This window comes from Catharus ustulatus, chromosome Z (genome assembly GCF_009819885.2).
Source record: "Catharus ustulatus isolate bCatUst1 chromosome Z, bCatUst1.pri.v2, whole genome shotgun sequence".
Classification (NCBI taxonomy): Eukaryota; Metazoa; Chordata; class Aves; order Passeriformes; family Turdidae; genus Catharus; species Catharus ustulatus.
This window is the reverse complement of record NC_046262.2, coordinates 50,368,276-50,388,852: the sequence shown is the minus strand read 5'-3', so window position 1 is coordinate 50,388,852 and position 20,577 is coordinate 50,368,276. Positions and strand designations below refer to the sequence as shown.

At 43.9% G+C, this 20,577-nt stretch overlaps 1 protein-coding gene across 2 annotated transcripts; it reads left to right on the top strand.

The window, feature by feature from the left end:
* The first annotated feature begins 4,429 nt into the window (after window positions 1–4,429).
* LSM5 (LSM5 homolog, U6 small nuclear RNA and mRNA degradation associated) lies at window positions 4,430–19,470 on the top strand. 2 transcript variants are annotated; one of them, XM_033084976.1, is made up of 6 exons: window positions 4,430–4,537; window positions 5,016–5,111; window positions 5,347–5,374; window positions 5,993–6,065; window positions 14,646–14,689; window positions 18,153–19,470. In XM_033084976.1, the coding sequence occupies exons 1-6, from the start codon at window positions 4,492–4,494 to the stop codon at window positions 18,166–18,168; spliced, it is 303 nt and encodes a 100-aa protein (XP_032940867.1). In that variant the 5' UTR covers window positions 4,430–4,491; the 3' UTR covers window positions 18,169–19,470. The 2 variants fall into 2 exon arrangements, with proteins under 2 accessions (XP_032940867.1, XP_032940868.1); XM_033084977.2 differs by lacking the exons at window positions 14,646–14,689; window positions 18,153–19,470 and adding an exon at window positions 6,992–7,257.
* The last annotated feature ends 1,107 nt before the right edge of the window (window positions 19,471–20,577 follow it).

Below are 20,577 nucleotides of genomic sequence, written 5' to 3'. Positions count from 1 at the left end.
TTTGAATGGGTATTTCCTCTCCACATGATAAACACTAGCTCCTTTTATGGGGATTTGGAGAAAAAAAGGTTCTTTTTTCCCCATTCTGCAGACTAGGCATTGGATCTGAGGAGGGCAAATCTTTCTGTCTCAAGTTCCTCCTTGGAAATAACTCCCAAGGCAATACTTGAGTTGGGCTATGGAGCAAGACTGTCTCAACTCTATCTCAAACTTTCAGGACAGCACAGCAACCCTCCTACCCACCTTGTGAAACCTATTAACCCTTATTTTTGTTCTTGTTTTTGCTTTCAGCCCACCAGACCTGCATGGCTGGCATCATGGATTAAACCTCTGGGAAGTGGGAGTGAAGGCACATGGTGGCTAGGGAAGAGGGAGAGCAGTTTGCTTCCCAGCACTTTGCCGTTGCCTGAGGGAATGCAAAGTATCTTTGAGGCTGTGGTGGTTGATGATGGCTCAAAACTGTGTCTAGCTCTAGCAAGACAGTGTCTAGCTCTAGCGTTGAGCTGTAGTTGTAGAGGTTGAAACACTATCTAAAGGACAGAAGGCAGCATGGACAGCCTGTCTGAGAGCAGTGCTGCACCCCAAGGATGTCTTAAGGCAGAGCAGGTGGCTGCTCATTTATTCCAGCTCCTCAAAAAAAACATCGATTTGGAAAGTTTAACTTCAGTGTGTTGACCTTCCAATTTGGCTGATTTAGCTGCTTGGCTGTCAGGATTTTCTTTCACGTTTTCATTTCTGAAAATTGCCTTCAGGTGTGAAAGAAACACCCGATCTTTGGTCTCTAATATTAGTACTGCCAGACAGCAAGTGGATGCAAAGAGTGATCTGCTAATTTTTCTGCCAACTTGCAAGGACAAAAATTTTTGCTAGATGGCTTATGCAAAAAGGTCTTTGATATAACATAGCACAACAGCAAACTCCTGAAGCTGAGTAGCTGGGTACTCTGTGCACATCTTTACACTTTCTAGGCCAATAAATAATGCTTCCTGTGCTCTACCAGGCCCTCTGATAAAGACAGGATTCCATAGTTTTTATGTAGCTCTGACTTTGATTTCCACATGTGTTTCCTTGCCCTTTCCCCTCAGAATAAGTGTATACATTGAAGTTGGTCTTTTAAAACTACCATGCCCTCGCCATAGACTTTTCTGCCCTGTGGCTGAGCTGCAAGACTTCTGCTGTGAGGTTATTGTGCTGCATTTGGGACCCAGATGAAAGATGATGTGTTTCCATGCCAGTAGCCTAAAGAGAAAGCCTTTAGTATCAGTCTAGAAAGCAAAGAAGGGTGGTGAACAGGTTAGTCTGGCACTTTTGTGTAGAGTGGCTGGGCAGATGGAGAACACAGGTAAGTATAGGCAGTGTAGAGGCTGTGAGGCCAGATCTTCCCCGGACACAGGCAGAAGTGAAGGACAGTAACCGAGCAGCACTGGCAACCACAAACTGGGAACGTGCTGTGGCTGTTCGCATCAGGTAAGGTGTGGCGCTGAAGGGACAGGACAATAGAAGGTAAATTAGCTGAACAGCAAGACTACAGAGGTTCAGTCAACACAAGCTGAACAAAATCCCCAAATGGCACATTCAGGCATTCAAAAAGGCAGAGACCCTCCCAAAGGTCAGCACTGCAGGAGTTGGGATTACTTCGTGAGGGACAGTTTCCTACTGATGTCTATGGGAAAAGAATCTGCTGCTTGTGTGGAGAAGATATTTGTTCTCTCAGCTGGAGAGCTCTCCAAATGGCAGCAGCTGAGAGAAATGCAGACACCTTCAGGAGAGCTTCAGGGCAGTAGCAGTTCTCTGAAACTTATGCTCTCCTCTGGCTGTCCAAGTTTCCTAGGCAAGAAAGCAAGGATTGCACTGCACCTTGGAGGAGCAAAGAGCATAAACAACCGCAAGGAGCTACTTGATGCTCTCAGAAAATTCTGTCACTAGATCTGGGTACCTGTGCTTGGAAAATCAAATGACAGCCAGCTTCTGGGCACAAAGGCAGCAGGCTTTGTGCAACATCTAGATGAGAGGCTCCAGGGTCACAAATTGGTATTTTGGTCCATCTCTGTTCCATTGATGGAGATCAATGGAAGGGGCCAAGTTTCAGCTGTCAGACAGGTAGCTGAGGATGAGAATCTTGCATTCTATGAAATGCTGTCAATTCCATGTATGAAGTCACAAATAGAGAGAAATCCAGAGTCTTAGTGCCCAAATGAGATGCAAAGAGCAAGGACTTAGGTCCATGGAGCAGTAGGAAGACTTCTGGGACAAGAGGAGTCTGAAAAAGAGGAGAAGGCTGCACTTTGATCTTAATAAAATGAGGCTTCTGACCCTAAAAATTTGAAGGCTCCCAAAGGAATATTAAAAGTAGAAGCTGGGGGAAAGCAAACAGGCACAGAAGAGCATGTAATGCAGACTGATGTAATGTTAAAAAGTGGATACAACTGGGGTTTAATGCCTCTTGGGAAATACCAGAAGGGAAATGAAAATAAAAATTGCAGTAAGTAAGGACAGCAAGTTGGACTGCTAATGCCAGTTCATTTTCGCATGCAAAATTAAAGGTTGGTGTCAGGGAAAAACTGGCACATCCTTGCATGGAGCCTGGAGAAAGAAGTTAGGGATGCTGAAATACTTACCTTCAAAGAACAGTGGCCATCTCAAGAGCTGCAATATGGAGGATCAATGGATTCATCTTTACCTTGCCGACAGTTTCATGGCAAAGAAGCAGTCAGTGCCCTCACTCCCCTCTGCAAAGCTCTGGCCAATGCCTTCCTGCCTCCCCCAGTGGCAGCAGAATGTTCCCCATGTCCACCGGGTGCTTTTCTGTCCTACAGTAATGCTGCCTGGGCTTTCATGGCCCATTCCCACTGGCACAACTCCTGTGATGCCAGCCAGCGCCTGTGCCCATCAGGACAGGACCAGGAGGAGAAGGGGTGAGTGCCAGTGACCCCCAGTGCCCATAGTTCCAACGAGCACCTTCTTCTCTGAGCATGGATGGGGGCTTCCTGTGACGCTGGGTAGTAGCCAGTGCCCCATATGTGCAGCTCTGCCCAGTATTAACTGGCCCCAAGGCAGCACTCCCTATGCCCAGGAGGCCCAGAGGACTATCTCTGCCCTCAGTGGCCACTGGGCATAGATGAAGCCAGCTGGGAATGGTGGTCAGATGAATTACTGGAGGACTTCAAAAATCTTCCACATACACACCTCTAGTGAATCAATGGGCAAATGTGGGGAATGAAAATCTGCACTGGGGCCAGCAGCACCAGGCTGTGATTGTACTCCTGTGCTCTGTATTGGTGAGGCTACCTTGAGTCCTGGGTCCATCTGAGGGCCTGTTACCAAAAAGCAGTAAAAATAAAAACTCCTCAATACTAATGGAGCATTAAGAAGCCAGCATTCTTTATTCAGCTGGATGGATGAGGGGATATCTCCTCCAGAATCACATTCATGCTCAGTACAGAGAAAGCTCTAGTTTATATACTGTATTTTACATACACATTGGTAGGTTTTCCCAGAAGAAACATACATATGAGAACAATTTCTCTGAAATCATTAATATGCGTTCCCTCCCATTGTCCCATGTGTTCTGTCCTGGGGGTCTCTTTGGTGACCCTGGGTGGTCAGGGCCCCCAAAGTCATAGCTGACAGCCTAGTGAATGGGTAAAAGTTGGTACAACTGGACTGGTTGCTTTCCAGTTCTTCTTCCTACAGAGTAAACAGTTCCATACAGTTGCACAGGTCAATGGTTGTGAAGAATAAGCATTCTTTAAAATTACTAAAACTATTAACCCACAAGGTGCAAGCAATTCTTCATCAGGCTCCTGTCTGCAAGAAGGATATTGAGGTGCTGGAGTGAGTCCAGAGGAGTGCAACAGAGCGGATGAAAGGTCTGGAGCTCAAGTCCTCTGAGGAGCTGCTGAGGGAGCTGAGCTTTCATGTTAAGGAAAGGAAACTCAGGGGACTTATCACTCTCTACAACTGCCCGAAAGCAGGTTGTGGAAGGCAGGGGTTGGTCTTTTTCTCTCTAGTGGCAAGTAACAGGACGAGAGAACAACCTCAAGCTGTGCTGGGGATGTTTAAGTTCCACATTAGCAGGAATTTCTTTACAGAAAAGCTGCCCAAGGAGGTGGTAGAGTAAGTGTCCCCGGCGTTGTTTAAGGAAAGACTGCATGCGGCACTCAGTGCTGTGTTTTGGTTGACATGGTGCGATTCGTTCACAGGTTGGCCTCGGTGATCTCAGAGGTCTTTTCCAACTTGACTGCTTCCGTGATGCTGGAAATGGCTGGGCCATTACAGCGCACACTACACAGTCCGCAGCCCGGCGCTGGGGCACTTCGTGCGGAGCGAGCCGAGAAGGGCGGGGCGGAGCGGGGCCGAGCGGAGCGAGCCGAGAGGGGCGGGGCGGAGCGGGGCCGGGCGGAGCGGTGCCGAAAGGGGCGGGGCGGGCCCGGCCCGGCCCTTCCCGGGTGTGGGCGGTGGCGGCAGCCATTGGCCAGGGCCGGTTCCGACATGGCGGCGAGCGCGGTGTCCAACCCGTCCCAACTCCTGCCGCTCGGTAAGGATGGGCGGCCCCCGGGTTCCCCCGTTCGGGGCCCAGCGTCCCTTTCCGGGGCAGCGGCGGCTGCGGGCCCCTCTGAGGGCCCCACTGAGGGCTCATCTGCGGGCCTCTGTGCGGGCCGAGCCGCGCCGGGCGGGAAGCGCAGGGGCGGGAGCGCGTGGCGTGAGGCGGCGGGGCCCGCGCGCGGCCCGGGAGGAATCGCGGTCTGGGGCCCGGGGAAAAGGGTGGGAGTAGGGAATAGGTGTGGGATGCTGGAATCCTGGAGGGTGACTGGGGCTGTGGGAGCATCCGAGGAAGGCCAGTGGGAGTGGGGTGGGTATGAGGATGTCGGGAGTGGCTGGTTTGTGTGGGAGAATGGAGGGGGAATGTGTAAGGGTGTGTGGAATGTGTCTCTGTTCGTGTAAATAAACACGGAAAAACTGTAAGGCACGAAAGACTTGCTTTGTAGAACGTATGTTTTTCTGTGTGTCTACAGAACTTGTGGACAAGTGCATTGGTTCACGCATTCACATAGTGATGAAGAGCGACAAAGAAATTGTTGGGACACTTCTAGGATTTGATGACTTTGTCAGTATCCTATGATCGAAGTTTAAGGCTATCTGCTTTATGCTCTGGCCTAAGTAATTTATAGCTCTTCAGAGTTTTGAGTTCACTGAATAGAACCTTTTTATATGGATCAGTTGTATTATTCTGATATTTTCGAATTTCAGGTAAAATCACATTTTGCTATAAAATGAAAACATTAAATATTCTCGCTTTAAAATCTGGAAAATAAAATCTTATTTTCCTTGAAACTGAATTTTCAGATATGGTGCTGGAAGATGTTACAGAATTGTAAGTATGTTTTCTGCCTCTTGTTTCTATCTAATGTTTGGTTCGCTGAGGCAAAATACTGTGTAAGGTCTGCTAGCAGGATGTTTTTACATTTTTGGAATATTTGCCAGCTGACTAGATTAACCTTGGACTTAAAACTATATGAAGTGATCTGCTCAGGACAGCCATGCCATAGAGAAGCTATTGCATAGCTAATACTTGTATGGAGATCCTATTTGTAGTCTTAATTTTGCATGGGTTGTGTGGCAAACTTCCCAGTAGTTAATTTGTTTTTACACTTCCTTAAGACCTAGGCAAAGATTCAATAAGGTAGCAAACTTAAATGTTTTTACTTTGTCTTAATAAAATAAATATGTTGATATGTCATATTCAAGAAATTGCCTAGTTTTAGAGGGTAAATACACATCTCCACATACTGAGTAGAAGAGACCTTTTTAGCTGCCGGTTAGCTTTCTGTACCTGGGTGCTCCATTTATCAAAATCATGCTGCAGCGTGGCTGATTTATTTGTTAGTTCCAACAATGGTCACCTTAATGCAGAGATTTCTGCCGGTTCTGTGGTCAAAACTGGAGCCATTGTCCCTAGTTCTGTGTTCTTACTGTTTCTAATCTCCTTCAGTGAGATCACACCTGAGGGCAGAAGAATCACAAAGCTGGACCAGATTCTGCTAAATGGAAATAACATAACTATGGTAAGTCATCAAGGGCTGCATGTGTTAATTATCTGTGCCTGTGAATCTGTTGGTGATGGATTACAATCAGCTCCTTTAAGCTGAATTTCCGTGACAGTTCTGTTATATCAGGGAGTTTCAAGTAGCTGCATAGCTGGCCACAAAGCCTTCCAACATAAGGGCATTCCTAATTTTGGGGGAAGAAGGAGGCTCAAGTGGAAGATTTGAGTCTAAGTTTGCTCTGTATGAGTGAGGAATTGCCTCCATTGTGTTGTTTTACCTGTCTTGCACCTCTGCATTGTGTGTCTGAGCAGGTGCCATCCTGTGTTAATTTCTAACCCTTTTTCTGCTTTGGTTACTTGGTTCTGCATGTTGAAAGGACAGCATATGTTCTGACCCCTTGTTTGGGGTGAAATTCCTACCATCCAGTTAGGCTGATGTTGCCCTTGAAGCAGATCCTGGTGAATTTTCAGCAAGACGTGGACATGTTTCTGCATTAGATCTCATGTCTCTTTTGGGGACATATTTTCCCGTGTCAGGAAGTCCATGCTTTAGACTTTCTCTTATTTTGATCTCAAAATCAGTGGAGTTCTTTCTCTTCAGAAGTGCTCAGCTGATTATGAAGAAGATACCAATAACAGAAAGAAGTGATTAATCCTTTTTTTTTCCCCTCGTGTTTTTCCATTTGTATTTCTTTTTCTGTTCTTCAGTTCTTTGCTTCCTTCACGAAGAGGTGCTATTCTGGTTTACTCCTTGCTGGCTTTTTGGTTTGTGTGTCTCTGTCAGTCACTGACTTCCTCTGTTGGGAAGAGTCTAAAAGCCACTTTTGTGGTCTAGCATGAAGTCTCCATGTCCTAAAATGTTTGTTGTAAAGCAAGAGCTGTTGTATAGAGTTTGTAAAGCTTGACTCTATGGCACTAAAGCGAAAATGTCTTAATCTTTTATAGCTGGTTCCTGGAGGAGAAGGACCTGAAGTATGAAGATGTGATATTCATATGTACTTTTATGTACATAAAATCTAAATAGAGATTTTGGGATAGAAGTGTGTTTGGGTGTGGATTGTTCATTTGTTTTGCTTACACACTGGACATTTTACAGATCACAAGTCTTTAGGAAAGGTGCTGGTGGTAATGTTGACTTTGTAAGTTGAAATCTTGACTTTCTTGTAAAGACACATGAACCCCTTCTGAATAAAAGGCTTTTTTCTTTGTTCGTTACTGTGTTCTGTTATGTAAGCGCACAAGTTAGATAATTTTATAACTACTTGATGGAGTAGAAAAATGACAATTGTGTTTCACTTGCTGTCAGTCTTAACTTTTTCTACATCTGTTGCATTTGTTTTGGCCAAGTCTCTGTAATACACAAGTAATGAACCAGGAAGTTTCTGTCCTTTAGCATACAGGCAGATACTGAGCTGGATATTTTGTTTTAAGACTGTGTCACCATGTGGCAGAGTTCTGAAAGCCCTTCAGAAAGCCTGGGTGCATCTGTTTGATGCTCAACAGCCTTTGGTTCTGCTGGCCTTGAGGTTCAACTCTTGTAGACCATTTTGCTTGGCAGATATGCTTCCTTACAGCAGAGGCCCTGTAATGACATTTGGCAAGTGAGAGAACAGACAGATCAGACCTATTTTGTGTTTGGGGGGTAAAAATCTCCAAGGCTGGTACTAAAACTTCTAACTGTGGTGTGTGACAGTGGTGGCTGCTTTCACCACTCAGTGATGCTGTGTGTACTCAAATTGGGAGCTGCCTGTGGCTGCTTGCATAGTTTGGAGCTCTCATTTTAGAGTAAACAGCAGTTTCTGTCTCCATCTGTTTTCCTGTGATATAAAAGTGTGACAGATATTGCAAGCTACTATTTTAGGAAAATTTCTGTAAGAAGTTGCTGGTTTGTTATGATGCCATGCTCCCAGTGCAGGTTATGCTTCCACAGTACACCTCTCAGCTGGCTTCTGTGTGTAAATGACTTTGGAGAGGAATCACAGGTGCCTGCTGTCACTGAAGGCAAGGAGGGCTTGTGGACAGGACTTACTTTGCCTTCCTATCACCAAAAGAAAAAAGAGTTGAAGGAAGAAGACGGCTCAAGAGAAGGTTGTGGAAGGAAACTGCTGTACTGGGTCTCTTCCTTGCTTAGTCTGACAGAAAAGCTGCCTCCTACTAGCTGGGTTGAGCTCACTAAGCAGTGAGAGCCTCTTGCCGAATCCAGTTGAAAGGGAGAGGGAATCCCTCCTCTCTCCCAGGGAGGGTGCACCTCCTGGCTTGTGTGTTCTAAATACATGATCTGGGATTACAGTGTTTAGATTGTGTCCTGGCAATCTATACCATTTACTCCCTGAATGTATTTGGGTTTTTTCCCCTTTGTCTCCATTTCTTCCTCCAGCTTTTTAAAATAATGTATTAAAAAAATATAAATTTCTTTAAACTTAGATTTGATTGATCATCTGTGGGTGTTTGCCTCAAACGCTTTCTTTCCTAGAAATAAGTTGAGTCTTTTCACAAGAAATGAGAACACTTCAAAGATTTCTACTCAGGGCAGCACTACTGTGTTGGGGTATTGCTAAATAAAATTTTGGTTTTGTTCCAGTGTATGCACTTAATTTCTACTTCACTCTGTTTAGGAAACTGTCATGCTTCTGAGAGAAGAGTAGACCTTGATTCAAAAGCAGCTTTGATTCTGACAACACAAACATCTTGTTCTCTCATGAGTTTGTTACCTTGAAAAAACCCTAACAACTTGTTACTGCCTCAGTTTTTGCTTGACTGGCTGTGTTTTGTTCCACTCCAGAAGGAGTACTTAGACTTATTTTAGGAAGATGATTTAATTCCTGGCTCAGGTCTGCAGAAATCCCTCTACAGACAGTTCGTACATGCAAACACTGTTAGGCCTTTCTAAGATGAAACATTTTTGACTGTCAGCTGAGAATACAAAGTATTCCAAGTGGGTCTGGTTTGCATCCATTGTTGCTGTACTCTGTTGCTTCAGAAGTGCAGCTAATAAGCTTGTCCATTCAGTAGGTAGTGGTGGTTTTTGTTCTTCCTCTCCTAGAAATCGTACTACAGTTTTTCTTGTGGACACTGATCTTCTCCAAAATACTATTCAGGGTGCCACCACATGTAGGTAATTTAAAATAATAATCTTAGACTTAAAAAAGATAGAAAATGGAATGAGGCTATAAGTTTAGAGCAAGATAGTTGTCAGGTTAAAATAACTTTGCGGTTGTGACATGCACAGTGGTAGTTCTATTCAGATTTATATTTATTTTGCTTTCTGTTTTTCTTTAGGATACCACTGGTTGCAGTGATTTTTAGTTCTACTACCTGGCTGTCTGTCTTAGTATGGAGAAAGTTCCCTTCTGCCTTTCAGTATATTTCAGTATACTTGCTCATTTTAGTTTGGGTGTAAGTATCCTCTGAGGTTATTGAAATAACTCCTGTCAGTCCCAGGTGACTAGTAATTCTTAACACAGTCAGTGCTTCTGAAGCGTATCATTGGAATTTAGCAGTCTCATCAGTAATGTGTTGTTTTGCAGGTGTAAGAATATTTTGGTCAATTCAACTAGTCACAATTCACTAGACACAATCTAAGCTGAGAACACTAGAAGATTTATTCCAGTTTCAATTCCAATGAATCTGACCTCGAGGCAGTTGATAGAAAGAGCCAGCAAATACTTTCAGGAGCTTGCTATGATATTTTCAAACTATCAAAATTAACAGGAATCAAAATTCAGCTTTGTTTTGACTGGTGTTGCATTAATGCTGGGCCAGGCTTTTGCTTTCTGCTGAAAGAGAGAATGGATTATCACTACGAATTTATTAAGAGATTCTGCAACTTGATGTCGTTTTCATGAAGACACTATGATTGGTTAAGTAAACTGCTAGAAACAAAATCAGTGGTTTGAAAACTATGCCATTTTATTTCAGAAGTCCTCACATTTCTACAATGTATTGCATAACTCTGTTTTCTGCAGAACCTAATATATATTTCATTACTTTTTTCTATAAGCTTTTAAAAGCTCACATTCTCTTGAAACTGCCTTCTACAAGCTCAAAATAAGCATGAATGAAGTTTTTGTTGCTTTAAGAGGAAAACAGTTGCAAGAAAACTCAAAAATATACCTATTTAATCCACTATGAAGAAATACTTCAAGCAGATTGAATACAGTCTTCATACATCAATGCTTAATGCAATTTGTTAGCTGTTTTCTTTCCTTTTTTATAATCTATTTAATAAAAATTTAAAAATACATGTTTTATAGAAAAATGGCAAAGTACTGTAGTTTTTTTCTAGTTAATGGGTTCTCAAAACCCAGAGTAACCTTTTTAAATCTAACTCAAACCTGTAAACATTACTCAGTCTTTGGTTGGTTGGTTGGTTTTGTGTGCTTCTTTTAATGCATACTCATATTTTGTTTTCAATACTGATTAAAAAGAGAGGTCCTCAGCAGCCATTCAGTATGAAGTGATTTGGCAAGTCCTGCTGTCACCTGCATTCCCCTGGCATTCCATTTGGTGAAGAACTTGACGTGGCAGCAGCCACTGCACAGGAAGAGGAAAACACACGTTATAAGCATTTATAAAGAAGCAGTTAATATGTTTTTCCATTCAGTAAGCACTCATATAATATTATCGTGATTTAGGAATGTTACTCCCAGTTCAGTGCCCCACCGAGGCTCTCCCAAACTGTGCACAGTTTTTGACAGTCCTGTGTGCTGTTCAAATGGCCAGAGGCTAGTACGTGGTAAGGAATATGATACCTACCTCATACTGTCCTCTCTGTCCCAGGGGTCTATGAGGCTATTTTTGAGATTAATCCCATTGTCCGACTCAGCTCTTGCTGGGGTTCCATGTCACCATGGGACTTGCTTTTCAAGGCCAGAGATGGTGTTCAGCCATCCAGTGGTTGATTCCACCGCTGTCAGAACTTGCCTTGGCAGGTTTGTGGGACTGCAGTCTAACTAGCCAGACCTCCCCATACTTATATTTTGACCAGTGTTCCCCATACCACAGAGGCTTTATTTGGCATGATTGATTGCAGTGCATGTTTCACAGTTAAGAATAATCTGGGAAGTAGTGTCCATCGTTAAGCCCACCCCTCAGTCATGAGCCCATCTCTGTTGTTGCATCTCTTCCCTGATGAACTGAGGCATCATGGTCCCAATGAACCAAAAATAATTCACTGTTTTTTTACCAGTCTTCCCAACCTCTTGTCAATGCCCACATTCCAGGACAGAGATCCCAGCTGCTTGGCTTCACCACCATCCAGTTTAATATCATGGGCCACGACATCCTAGAATTAAAGCAGCTGGATCACCAGAGGCTCTCCTGACTGGTGGTTGAAATCTATTTGTGTATCTCACAGCTCACTTGGGGATTGAGATCAGTGATTATCTCTGGCCCTGCCTCCTCCTGCTGTTTTGAGAGTTCTGCTTTGTCTTCATCCCTCATGAAGTGAACTGATTACATATCGGATTTCTTTTCCTGTGTTGGAGTGACTTCTTCTGGCAGGGGTTGTTCCTCTGGCTCAGCAGCAGTTTGAGTGGCCATGGTGGCTGTTGGTCTGCTTTCTTTCTCCTCGCCTGGGGCTGATGTCTACTGTTGAGCAGTGTTCATGCCTCTCTGGAGCTACTACAGCATTTTTCTTTGACATATTTCAGCACTTTAACAGGCTCCTGTGGATGTTCACAGAGGAACTGCTAAACTGGTGGAGAGATCCTCCAAACACTGGCCTGTGTCCTCCTACCTTTGGTGCCACTCATTACTATCCCTCTTCAGGGATCTCTGAGCAGCCTCCCTAGAAATCTTTCTTGGCTCCAGTGCACTGCACTGGCGGACTAGCAACAAGGACAGGCTTCCCTTAAGATCTAAAGGGAATTCAGAATTCTTAAATGCTGTTGTAACAGGCCTGAGGGGGGAAAAGTGGGTGAAAGGCTGGGGAAAGTCATTCTCCTCTTTTCCCCACATAGACTGGATACTTTTAATAATGGACTCCCAAGGATAGCCCCTGAGTTAGGGGCGATGAGCAACTCTGAATACACATCTCAAATGACTCTTGATATTATCATGTAATGAGCTGATATCAGACTGTGCAACAGTGCAATCCTGATCCCTCTCCATGCTCTGAAAAAGAGAAACATGATGGGCACACAGTGCATATAAGGAAACATATCAAGTTGCCATTGGCCAGATTTTGTACTGGTGGGGCTACAGGGATGGCTTCTGTGAGAGGCTGCTGGAACCTTCCTGACTGTCTGGCAGAGCCAATGCCAGCTAGATCCAGGACAGATGTGTCACTGGCAAAGGCTGGGCCAATCAGAAATGATGGTAATGCCTCTGTGCCAACATATTTAAAAGAATGAAAAAAAATTAGTTATTGCACAGATGTAACTGGCTAGAGAAGAGGAACATTTGAGAGGAACAACTCTGCAGACACCAAGGTTAGTGGGGAAGGAGGGGGTAGTTGAGATGCACCTGCAGTTTATGGAGAAAAGCCACTCTCAGGTGTTTGCTAAGAAGAGGCTGTGAATTCATAGGACCCATGTGCTGAAGCAGGCTCCTAGCAGGGAGCTGTGGACCTATGGAGAGAGGAGCCCATGCTGGAACAGGTTTGCTGGTAGGACTTATGGCCCTTTTGGGGACCCATGCTGGAACAGCCTGTTCTTGAAGCACATGGTGGAAGAGTGATCCCTGTTGCAGCAGTTTGGGAATAACTGTTGCCCATAGAATAGATTCACGCTGGAGAACCCCACACTGGAGCAGGAGAAAAACTCCTCTCCCTGAGCAGCAGCATAAACACACAATGAACTGACTGTCCACTCCCTGTCTCTCTGTGATGCTGGAGGGGAGAAAGAAGAGGTGGGAAGCAGGGAGAGCTAGGGGAAGGTAATTCTTGTTATCCTTCTCTGATTTTGTTAGTAATACATTCAGTTAAAATCCCTCATTCCAGCTGGTTTTGCCTGTGACAGTATTTGGTGAGTGATCTCTCCTGGTCATCTCAGCTCATGAAACCTTTGTTATATTTTCTCTCCCCTCTCTAGCTGCAGAGAGGATGACAGAGGGGCTTTGGTGGGTGTCTGGCATCCAGTCGGGGTCAACCCACCACGGGGTTAGGTGGCACACCTGCCTGAGCAGACCAAGCAACATTGTGACCAGTGGCTCTGTGCCTAATACAACAAATGCTTAGATCAAATAGTTTCCAGCTCACACTGGGCAGATCTGTTATTATCTCAACCCTTCAGGCCCTACACTTAGGGATGTAGGGGTTTGTATCCCACTTAGGGATACAAATAAGGCTGTTGTGGTTTAGGAATGGTGATCCCCAGTGCAGTGCCCCCTCTGAGACTTTATTACTGCTTTCTCTTTCTCCCCCTACCCTCCCCTGCTGCGGCATGCTGGAAAGGAGAATTGGAGGCATGAAAGAAAGCGAAGAACAACTTACTTGAAACAGGAATGAGATACAAAACCAAATGGTAACTGCAACAATACCAATGTCAGAAGGTATAAGAACAGAAACAACATGAAAAAAAACCCAGATAACGGACAGTATTGGACAGCTCCCTCTGCCACATTTTCTTTCTTGACCAGAAAAACTGCTCTCCAGAACAGAGTCCGTTTCCCCTGCTCCTGGTAGTGATGTGAGGTGGTATGAAATAACCTAGCCATGCTTCCTCCTGGCTGCTGCAAAAGATTGACCCTGTTCAGGCCAATATGAGGACATATATACTGACTTCAGCATTTAACACCTAATTATGAAAAAAAGAGCCTCTTTACCCTCCTTTTGGCTTTGTTGCCCCTTGGGGCCCCAACTGACCAGCCATGCAGACCAAGAGTCCAGTCAGAGGCCATCAGAGCTCACTCCTGACCCACCAGCAAGTCAACTGTTCTCTTTTTTCCTCTGGGAGTCAGCACAGGTCGGACCTTGTCCCACCACTGAATCTGTACCTCCTCTGGCAACCAAGTAGCAACTGTAGTTCCTTGCAATGGCTGCAGCCATAAAATGTTACTGTGATTTCTGTTTTTCTTCTGTATTGTTGAACTCTTAAATGCGTGCATGAACAAGGCATAGAGAAAATGATCCTTTTAACACTCCTAGCAGAAGGCACACTAGAGCATTTGCTGCAGCAATACATATGGCAGCTTCAGAAAAATGAGATATTTTATTGATTGTCTCCCTTATGTTCTTGAAATAAATCCCTAATTCTAAGTGGAAAGCACTAAGTAGGCACACAGGCAACGCTACAGGAAATGTATCTGTAACTTGACAAAAAGTTAGAAGTTATTAATAACCACACTTTGTTCACTGCTTGGAAAAATTTGTTTTCTGTATGTTGTTTCCTGTATAAAATAGTTCTGCCTTAATAGCATAAACTAGATTGACTGCCTTGTTAATGTTTTTTGCCTTATAACTGGGTAGCTGATCTGGACCTTCTAAATGTCATAAAATAACTAAATCCAGTGTTTTCAGGAAAAATGCAACCATAAACAACTCCTAACAGCACAAATCTCCCTCTAGTTGAAACCTTAGTGCCATGACATGCAATTTAGCCCTCTAAAAGTAAATTTTAGTTCTGAGCACTTACTTTCCTGCTCTTTTTTTTTCTTCAAGCGCTTCGTCCGGTCAATGGCAGCCAACTCAGCTTTCAACAGCAGGTAACGTTTCCGGATTTCCTGCATTTTTGCTTGGAGAGCTGTTACGCGCTCAGTGCTACTCAAATTTTGCAAGTCAGCTGCAAGTTAAATAATGTCTGTTAATTATTGCATTGCAGCATTTCCCAAACCTTCTGAATTTTGATGAAGGCAGAGGTACTCAAATCCTAGTGAAGTGCTTTGAGGTAGCAGGCAGCAAAGCTGAGAAACAGCAGCTGCTGTTAATTATCACTATCTTAACTGACACAAACACACTGAAACTTCTTACAAGAAATACTAAATAAGTCCTTGCTCATTAAGGCAAAATGGAAGGGGAAGGTTTAAAAATTACAGTAATTTCATGATTACAAGCTGCACCATTTTGACTAAAGTTTTGGTCCGAACCCGGAAGTGCGACCTGTAGTCCAGAGCGGCTAATAGATGGACAATATTCTAAAAGTTGCCAACCCAGAAGTGAGAGCCTGCAGCAGCCCCAAGCCAAGCTGGAGCCCGGCTGGCCCTGGCAGAGGTGGGAAAGCCTGGCAGAGGCAGGGACAGCAGTGCGGCGGCGGGGGCAGCAGAACCCAAGCCAGCAGCGCGGGGGAGCCCAGCGGCACGGGGGAGCCCAGCAGAACCTGGGCTAGCAGTGCAGGGGAGCCTGGCGGCGCAGGGAAGCCCGGCAGAACTGGGGCTAGCAGCACGGGGAAGCCTGGCAGAACTGGAGCTAGCAGCGTGGGGCCACCCGGCAGCGCGGGGAAGCCCAGCAGAACCGGGGCCAGCAGCACGGGGGAGCCCGGCGGCACGGGGGACCCCGGCAGAGCCAGGCCAGGGCAAGCAAACGTGGCGGCAGCGGTGCAGGCGGCGGGAGGGGTGGGTGAGCCTGGCGGTGGCAGTGGCAGTACTGCCCGGCCGGCCCCAAGCGGCCCCGCCGAGCCGTGGCGCTGAGCTGGGCCACCCGGCCCCGTCAGCAACCATGAGTGGGCCAAGCCTGCCTGGCCCCGCCCCGAGCCAGTAAACCCCACTATCCCGCGATTCTGTTACTAATTGGCAAATTTGTGAAAGTTGCACACGGATCCTCTCTATGAACGAAAGTGCGGCTAATAGTCTGTTGTAACTTATCTATTAACAAGGACCTAAACATTGCCGACACCTCGGAAATGTGGCTTATAATCCGTGCAGCTTGTAATCATGAAATTACTGTGATAATCTAAGAGGCTGAACAAGAAACAAAACAAGGAGTAAAACAGCAAGAAAGAAAAACTATCAGGATGTATGACAAAATTAAGCAAACTGAGGATGGAGTGATTTTAGAGGGGAAAAAACCCTCAACACCAGAAAATTCCAAAAGCCTTCTTATAGCATATCACAAGACCACAAGAGGCATGTTTCAAAGAAGATACTTACATGCTTGAAAACTCTGTTGGCAACCTTCAAGGAAATGATTATTGTGTTCTTTTAGATCAGACTCCCTTTCTCCACTTTGCCCACATTTTCCTGTGGGAAGGTAGATTGTTACAAAACAAAGCAACTTTCCCACGCAACCCAAAGCTTACCAGGAGCTGTCTCACTCTAACATGACAGAGTCCATCCTGGTGTAGCAGCTTGGCACACAGCTCTCTGCACCAGAGGTGGTCAGGTACAGGACCACAAAACTGGTCTGTAATGAGGCCCCTCTAAATCTGGCAAGCTGGGTAAGGGAAACTTTGCACTGGAAACACTGGCCAATTAGCTGTTGTGCATGTAGGCTCAGATCTGTTCCATGGATTTATGGGAACCAAAGTCCTACACACCTGACCTAGAAGGTTGATAAAAGTAGCAGACTGTGGCTCCATAATCCATCCAGAAAACTGGCAAGTATTTAACTGAAAGCATGTGTGCATGAACATAAGGAGGTAGGGTAGGGATAAACTTCCTGGAAGGAGATTCTTGAGTACGATCCAGCTGCTCAAGGTTCGTATAGCCACAGTCCACTCTACTCTCCAACTGGATCACGACAGCAGTGCACTTTTAGAATCACAGCCATAAATAAATTGCCTGCGTCAGAAAATAAGGCAAAGAGGCACTGTAATGTGTTCATGTAGGTGCCAAAATTGTCCACATCTTTCTAGTTATGGAGCTACATATTCTTTAAAAGGCTTTGTTAGACTAAGACTGATTATTATGTCCTAGCTACTCTTCGCCTCTTTTAATATTAATTTCAAACAAATGACATGGTACTTACACACATCTTATTTCACACTGAGCTGCTGTACTTACTACTTTTATTCTTCTTTTTGATGTTCACAGAGGTTTTGAGGCTTGTTTTCTGCTTTTTGGAGGAGCTGTCTCTTCCCTGAGTATTTTGAAGGTTTTTTTGGCCTCTAAACACTATAAAGGAGGAAAAAGATCCCAAAAAGTAGACAGAAAGAGAAATAACAGCAACAACAACAACAACAAAAGTGCCTGCATTTCTGTGTGTTTTTGTCAAAGTATGTACAGCTGTGACTAACAAAGCAATAGAGATATATTTATTGAGGGCTTCCTATTGACCTCTTCCAAACTCACACCTTTGTTGAAGAAAACACATTTTGTTGCATTCTTTTAGAACATTTCCAGGTGAATGATAACAGTAACACACCTTAAGGGCATTTTGATGAAATTCAGTTAATTGTTAACTGAAATCTGTTGCATGAAAAAAACAATTCTGTCATCTCGGGAGTATAGTCAGACACATATTTTCTTCCCCAGTGTTAAAATTTTTTAGGCACTACAGCGCAGTGAAAGTAGCTGCATTTTTGAAGAACTGCGAAAGAGCCAGTCACTTTCACAAAAAAGCTTTTGGATCCAGCTTTGCCGACAGTTAAAAAGCAGGCAGCAGTAGTCTGATATCATGTGCACAAGTGTTGGCTGTGTTTATTATCCTCTTCTCTCTGGTGGTCTCAGGATGAATCTCAAAATCACATAAAAATGTGAAACCCAGCCAAGAGGTCAATGTTTGATATCAACTTGTTTTCCATTTTTTATAATAATAACTTCACCATGGACAATAGTTGCCCAAACATGCAATACCCGGCACTTTCTCCCCCAAATTAAATAGTTTACAGGGGACCAAGTTTTATGCAAGAAGCAGCATCTTCTGCTTGTAAGCAGGGCACTCAAAGTACTTTCATCTTATTACAATAAATATTCCTTAGACAGTGTATTACAGCTTGTTCTGGGCCTTTCTTGTCAGGTCCAGTATAAATATCACTCTTACATACTTTTTTCCTCATTGAAACCATCACAATTCCTAACAAAAGGCCAAGAAACTTCCTGACGGTTTTATTTTATTCACTAGATGGTTATACCATCCCCACACATTTGAAGTAGACAGTAGGCTACTATTTCTTACAAAAATTCACTTCCCAACAGCAAAACTGTAGCAGAATGAAGATACATCCCCAATGGTAAAATGAGAGTTGCTTAGGTTGAAGACAGCTCTTTTTACCCTTTCCTTTACCATTTTCAGCATGCTCCGGCTCTGATTGATTACCACCACTGGAGCTGACACTGGCATCAAAACTTTTTGAAGAAATATATCGCTCAGACTGGAGACCTTGCATCTGCCCTGCAGTATTCTGTGCCTCTGCTTTGCCATCTGTTTCGCTTGTGGTGCTTTGTATCTCTTCTTGATTTGGTAGCAGACTCCCAGAGACAGTGGGAGTGGACTGATGGTTACTGTACTCTGCTACAGCTACAGTGGAAGGTGACTCACGAGCTGGAGGAGAATTTTGCACCAGAAACTCCTCTTCCTTCTCTCCATCAGTTTTATTCTAGGTGAAAGAATAGATGAAAAACCCTTCTTATTTGAGCAATCACAATAGTGTACTCTTAAAATTACGCAGCGTTCACAGTTAAACACTTGCTGTGCAGAGGGAAGCTCTCCTCTTCATTTAAAAGACTACAAGTACCTTCCTACGGTCCATGCTGAGACTTTGCACTGAGGAGAGGGTCTTGGCCAGGACCCAAGCTGGAGTGGGAGCAAGCCCAGGCGGTGCTGCAGGAGCAGCAGGGCGAGGGGTGCAGTGCGAGACCGTTGGGCAGTTGAGCAGTTTGCGGCCGTTGGGCAGTTGGGCTGCTCCTGGCACAAGGCTTCCAGAGGTTCCACCATGCTCCAAGCAAGACCACAGAAGGAAATTCTTCCTCGTGGCCCACCGCCTGAGGAACCTAGCCTATGTCTAAATATCAGTTTAAAAAAAAATACCAGAATTTGGAAGGAAATACTCTGAAATAAAATAATACGGATACACAGGAGTCCTGTTTGCTCTCCAGACTCAACAGTGCACTCCATCAAATTGCACTCCATCAAGTTGGCTCCCAACATGGATGAAACAGATTCCTCTCATTTGTTTTCTATGAAGTCATACATACATTTGATTTAAAAAAAAAAAGTGAAAACCCCAAAGTCTTTATGGGAAAAGTTCTCATTTTAAAAGGCTGGGAGGTCAGTTTTCCTTTCATATATTCATATGCCAGTCAAAAGGAAGCAGAATGTGCCATGCTTAAGAATGTATCAAGCCAAAGCTGGGGATAACAAGAGCAAAAAAGGGAGTGAAATTACCTTTATTTTATTTTGTTCTAATTTTTGGTACTTTCCTTCCGTCTGCCTTTATCCATTCATCATATCTAAATACAAAAGGTGATTGTACATGTTTATGGGTTTTAGCAGCAAATTACGACATTTGTAAGAGAAGTTGATAAGGGAAAAAAAAAGAAAATCAGGAGCCGTATAAAATGTAATTGGGGTTTGAATAAAGAAGTAATTTGTTTACTTGTCAATTTGCTAAGTTTGAGCTAAGCTTCTGTTGTCCATGTATTGGGACACAGAGGATGAAGGCTTTTTACACTAACAGGTAAGAGCAAAAGGTGTGCTTTTTCCAGTCAGCACTGAACAGTAGGGTAACAGGAAACACTACCCAAATGCAAATTCGGTATGGTTCTCTAGCAGGTTTCTTTAATATATATACTGTAAAAAATTAACAATAAATTCTTACATCTAGATAAAATGTGACCAGGTAGCAAAAATAAGCACTTCTGTCTCTGCAAAGTGGATATTTGGAACCACTAGCTTTCAAGTTACTGAATTTGCACTAAGACTTTTAAATTTTTTCCACTTCAAGGCTTCCATTTTATATCAGAATGGTACAAAGCAAACACTGCTCCCTAGTCACCAAGATATTAACAATAGGCATCTTATGATCTAAGTCTGGGCCTGTTCAATCCAAAACCAAAGAGATACATTCTCAAAAACTGTCTTGTAGATCCTCCACAGAATTTGTAGAGGGAAAACAAGAAAGAAAAGGTGTTTTTCCAGATGCTAGATTTATACTAGCAAAGGTATCACATTCTCAGGAAGGCAAAGGACCTCAAGGAAGTAGCAAGCCTTGGCAAAATTAATAAAAAGTTCCAGTATTCCTCTGTGCAGCTCGTAACAAGAAAGAATCAAATAGTTTTTTTAGTCTCATATTCAAATACTAGAATATTGGACGAGGGCTCCCTTTTTAAATTTAATTTATTTTCAAATAATTTCCCTTCTTACCCTTCTCACCCCAACATACACCACTCTTCAGAAGTCGAAATTTCATCACGTGTTCCTTTTTTATTTCAGTAGCTGACTGTAAAGTATAAACCTCGTATTTTGGTAAAGCTTCAACAAATTGAGAAAGAAATTAGTACTTGGACACGCAGCTTTCTGAAGGGAAGAAAGAAAAGTGTTAACAAGAATAAACCTAAGTTTTAAATGCCTGTAACTTTCAAAAGTAAGACGTTTTATGATATTGTACCATATGTTACACAGAGTTAAAGAAACCATAACTAATTAGCATCTGGACTTCACTGCCCACTATGCTTAGAAATGTTGCTTGAAGGCACAAAGATTCAGTACGCTGTAGACA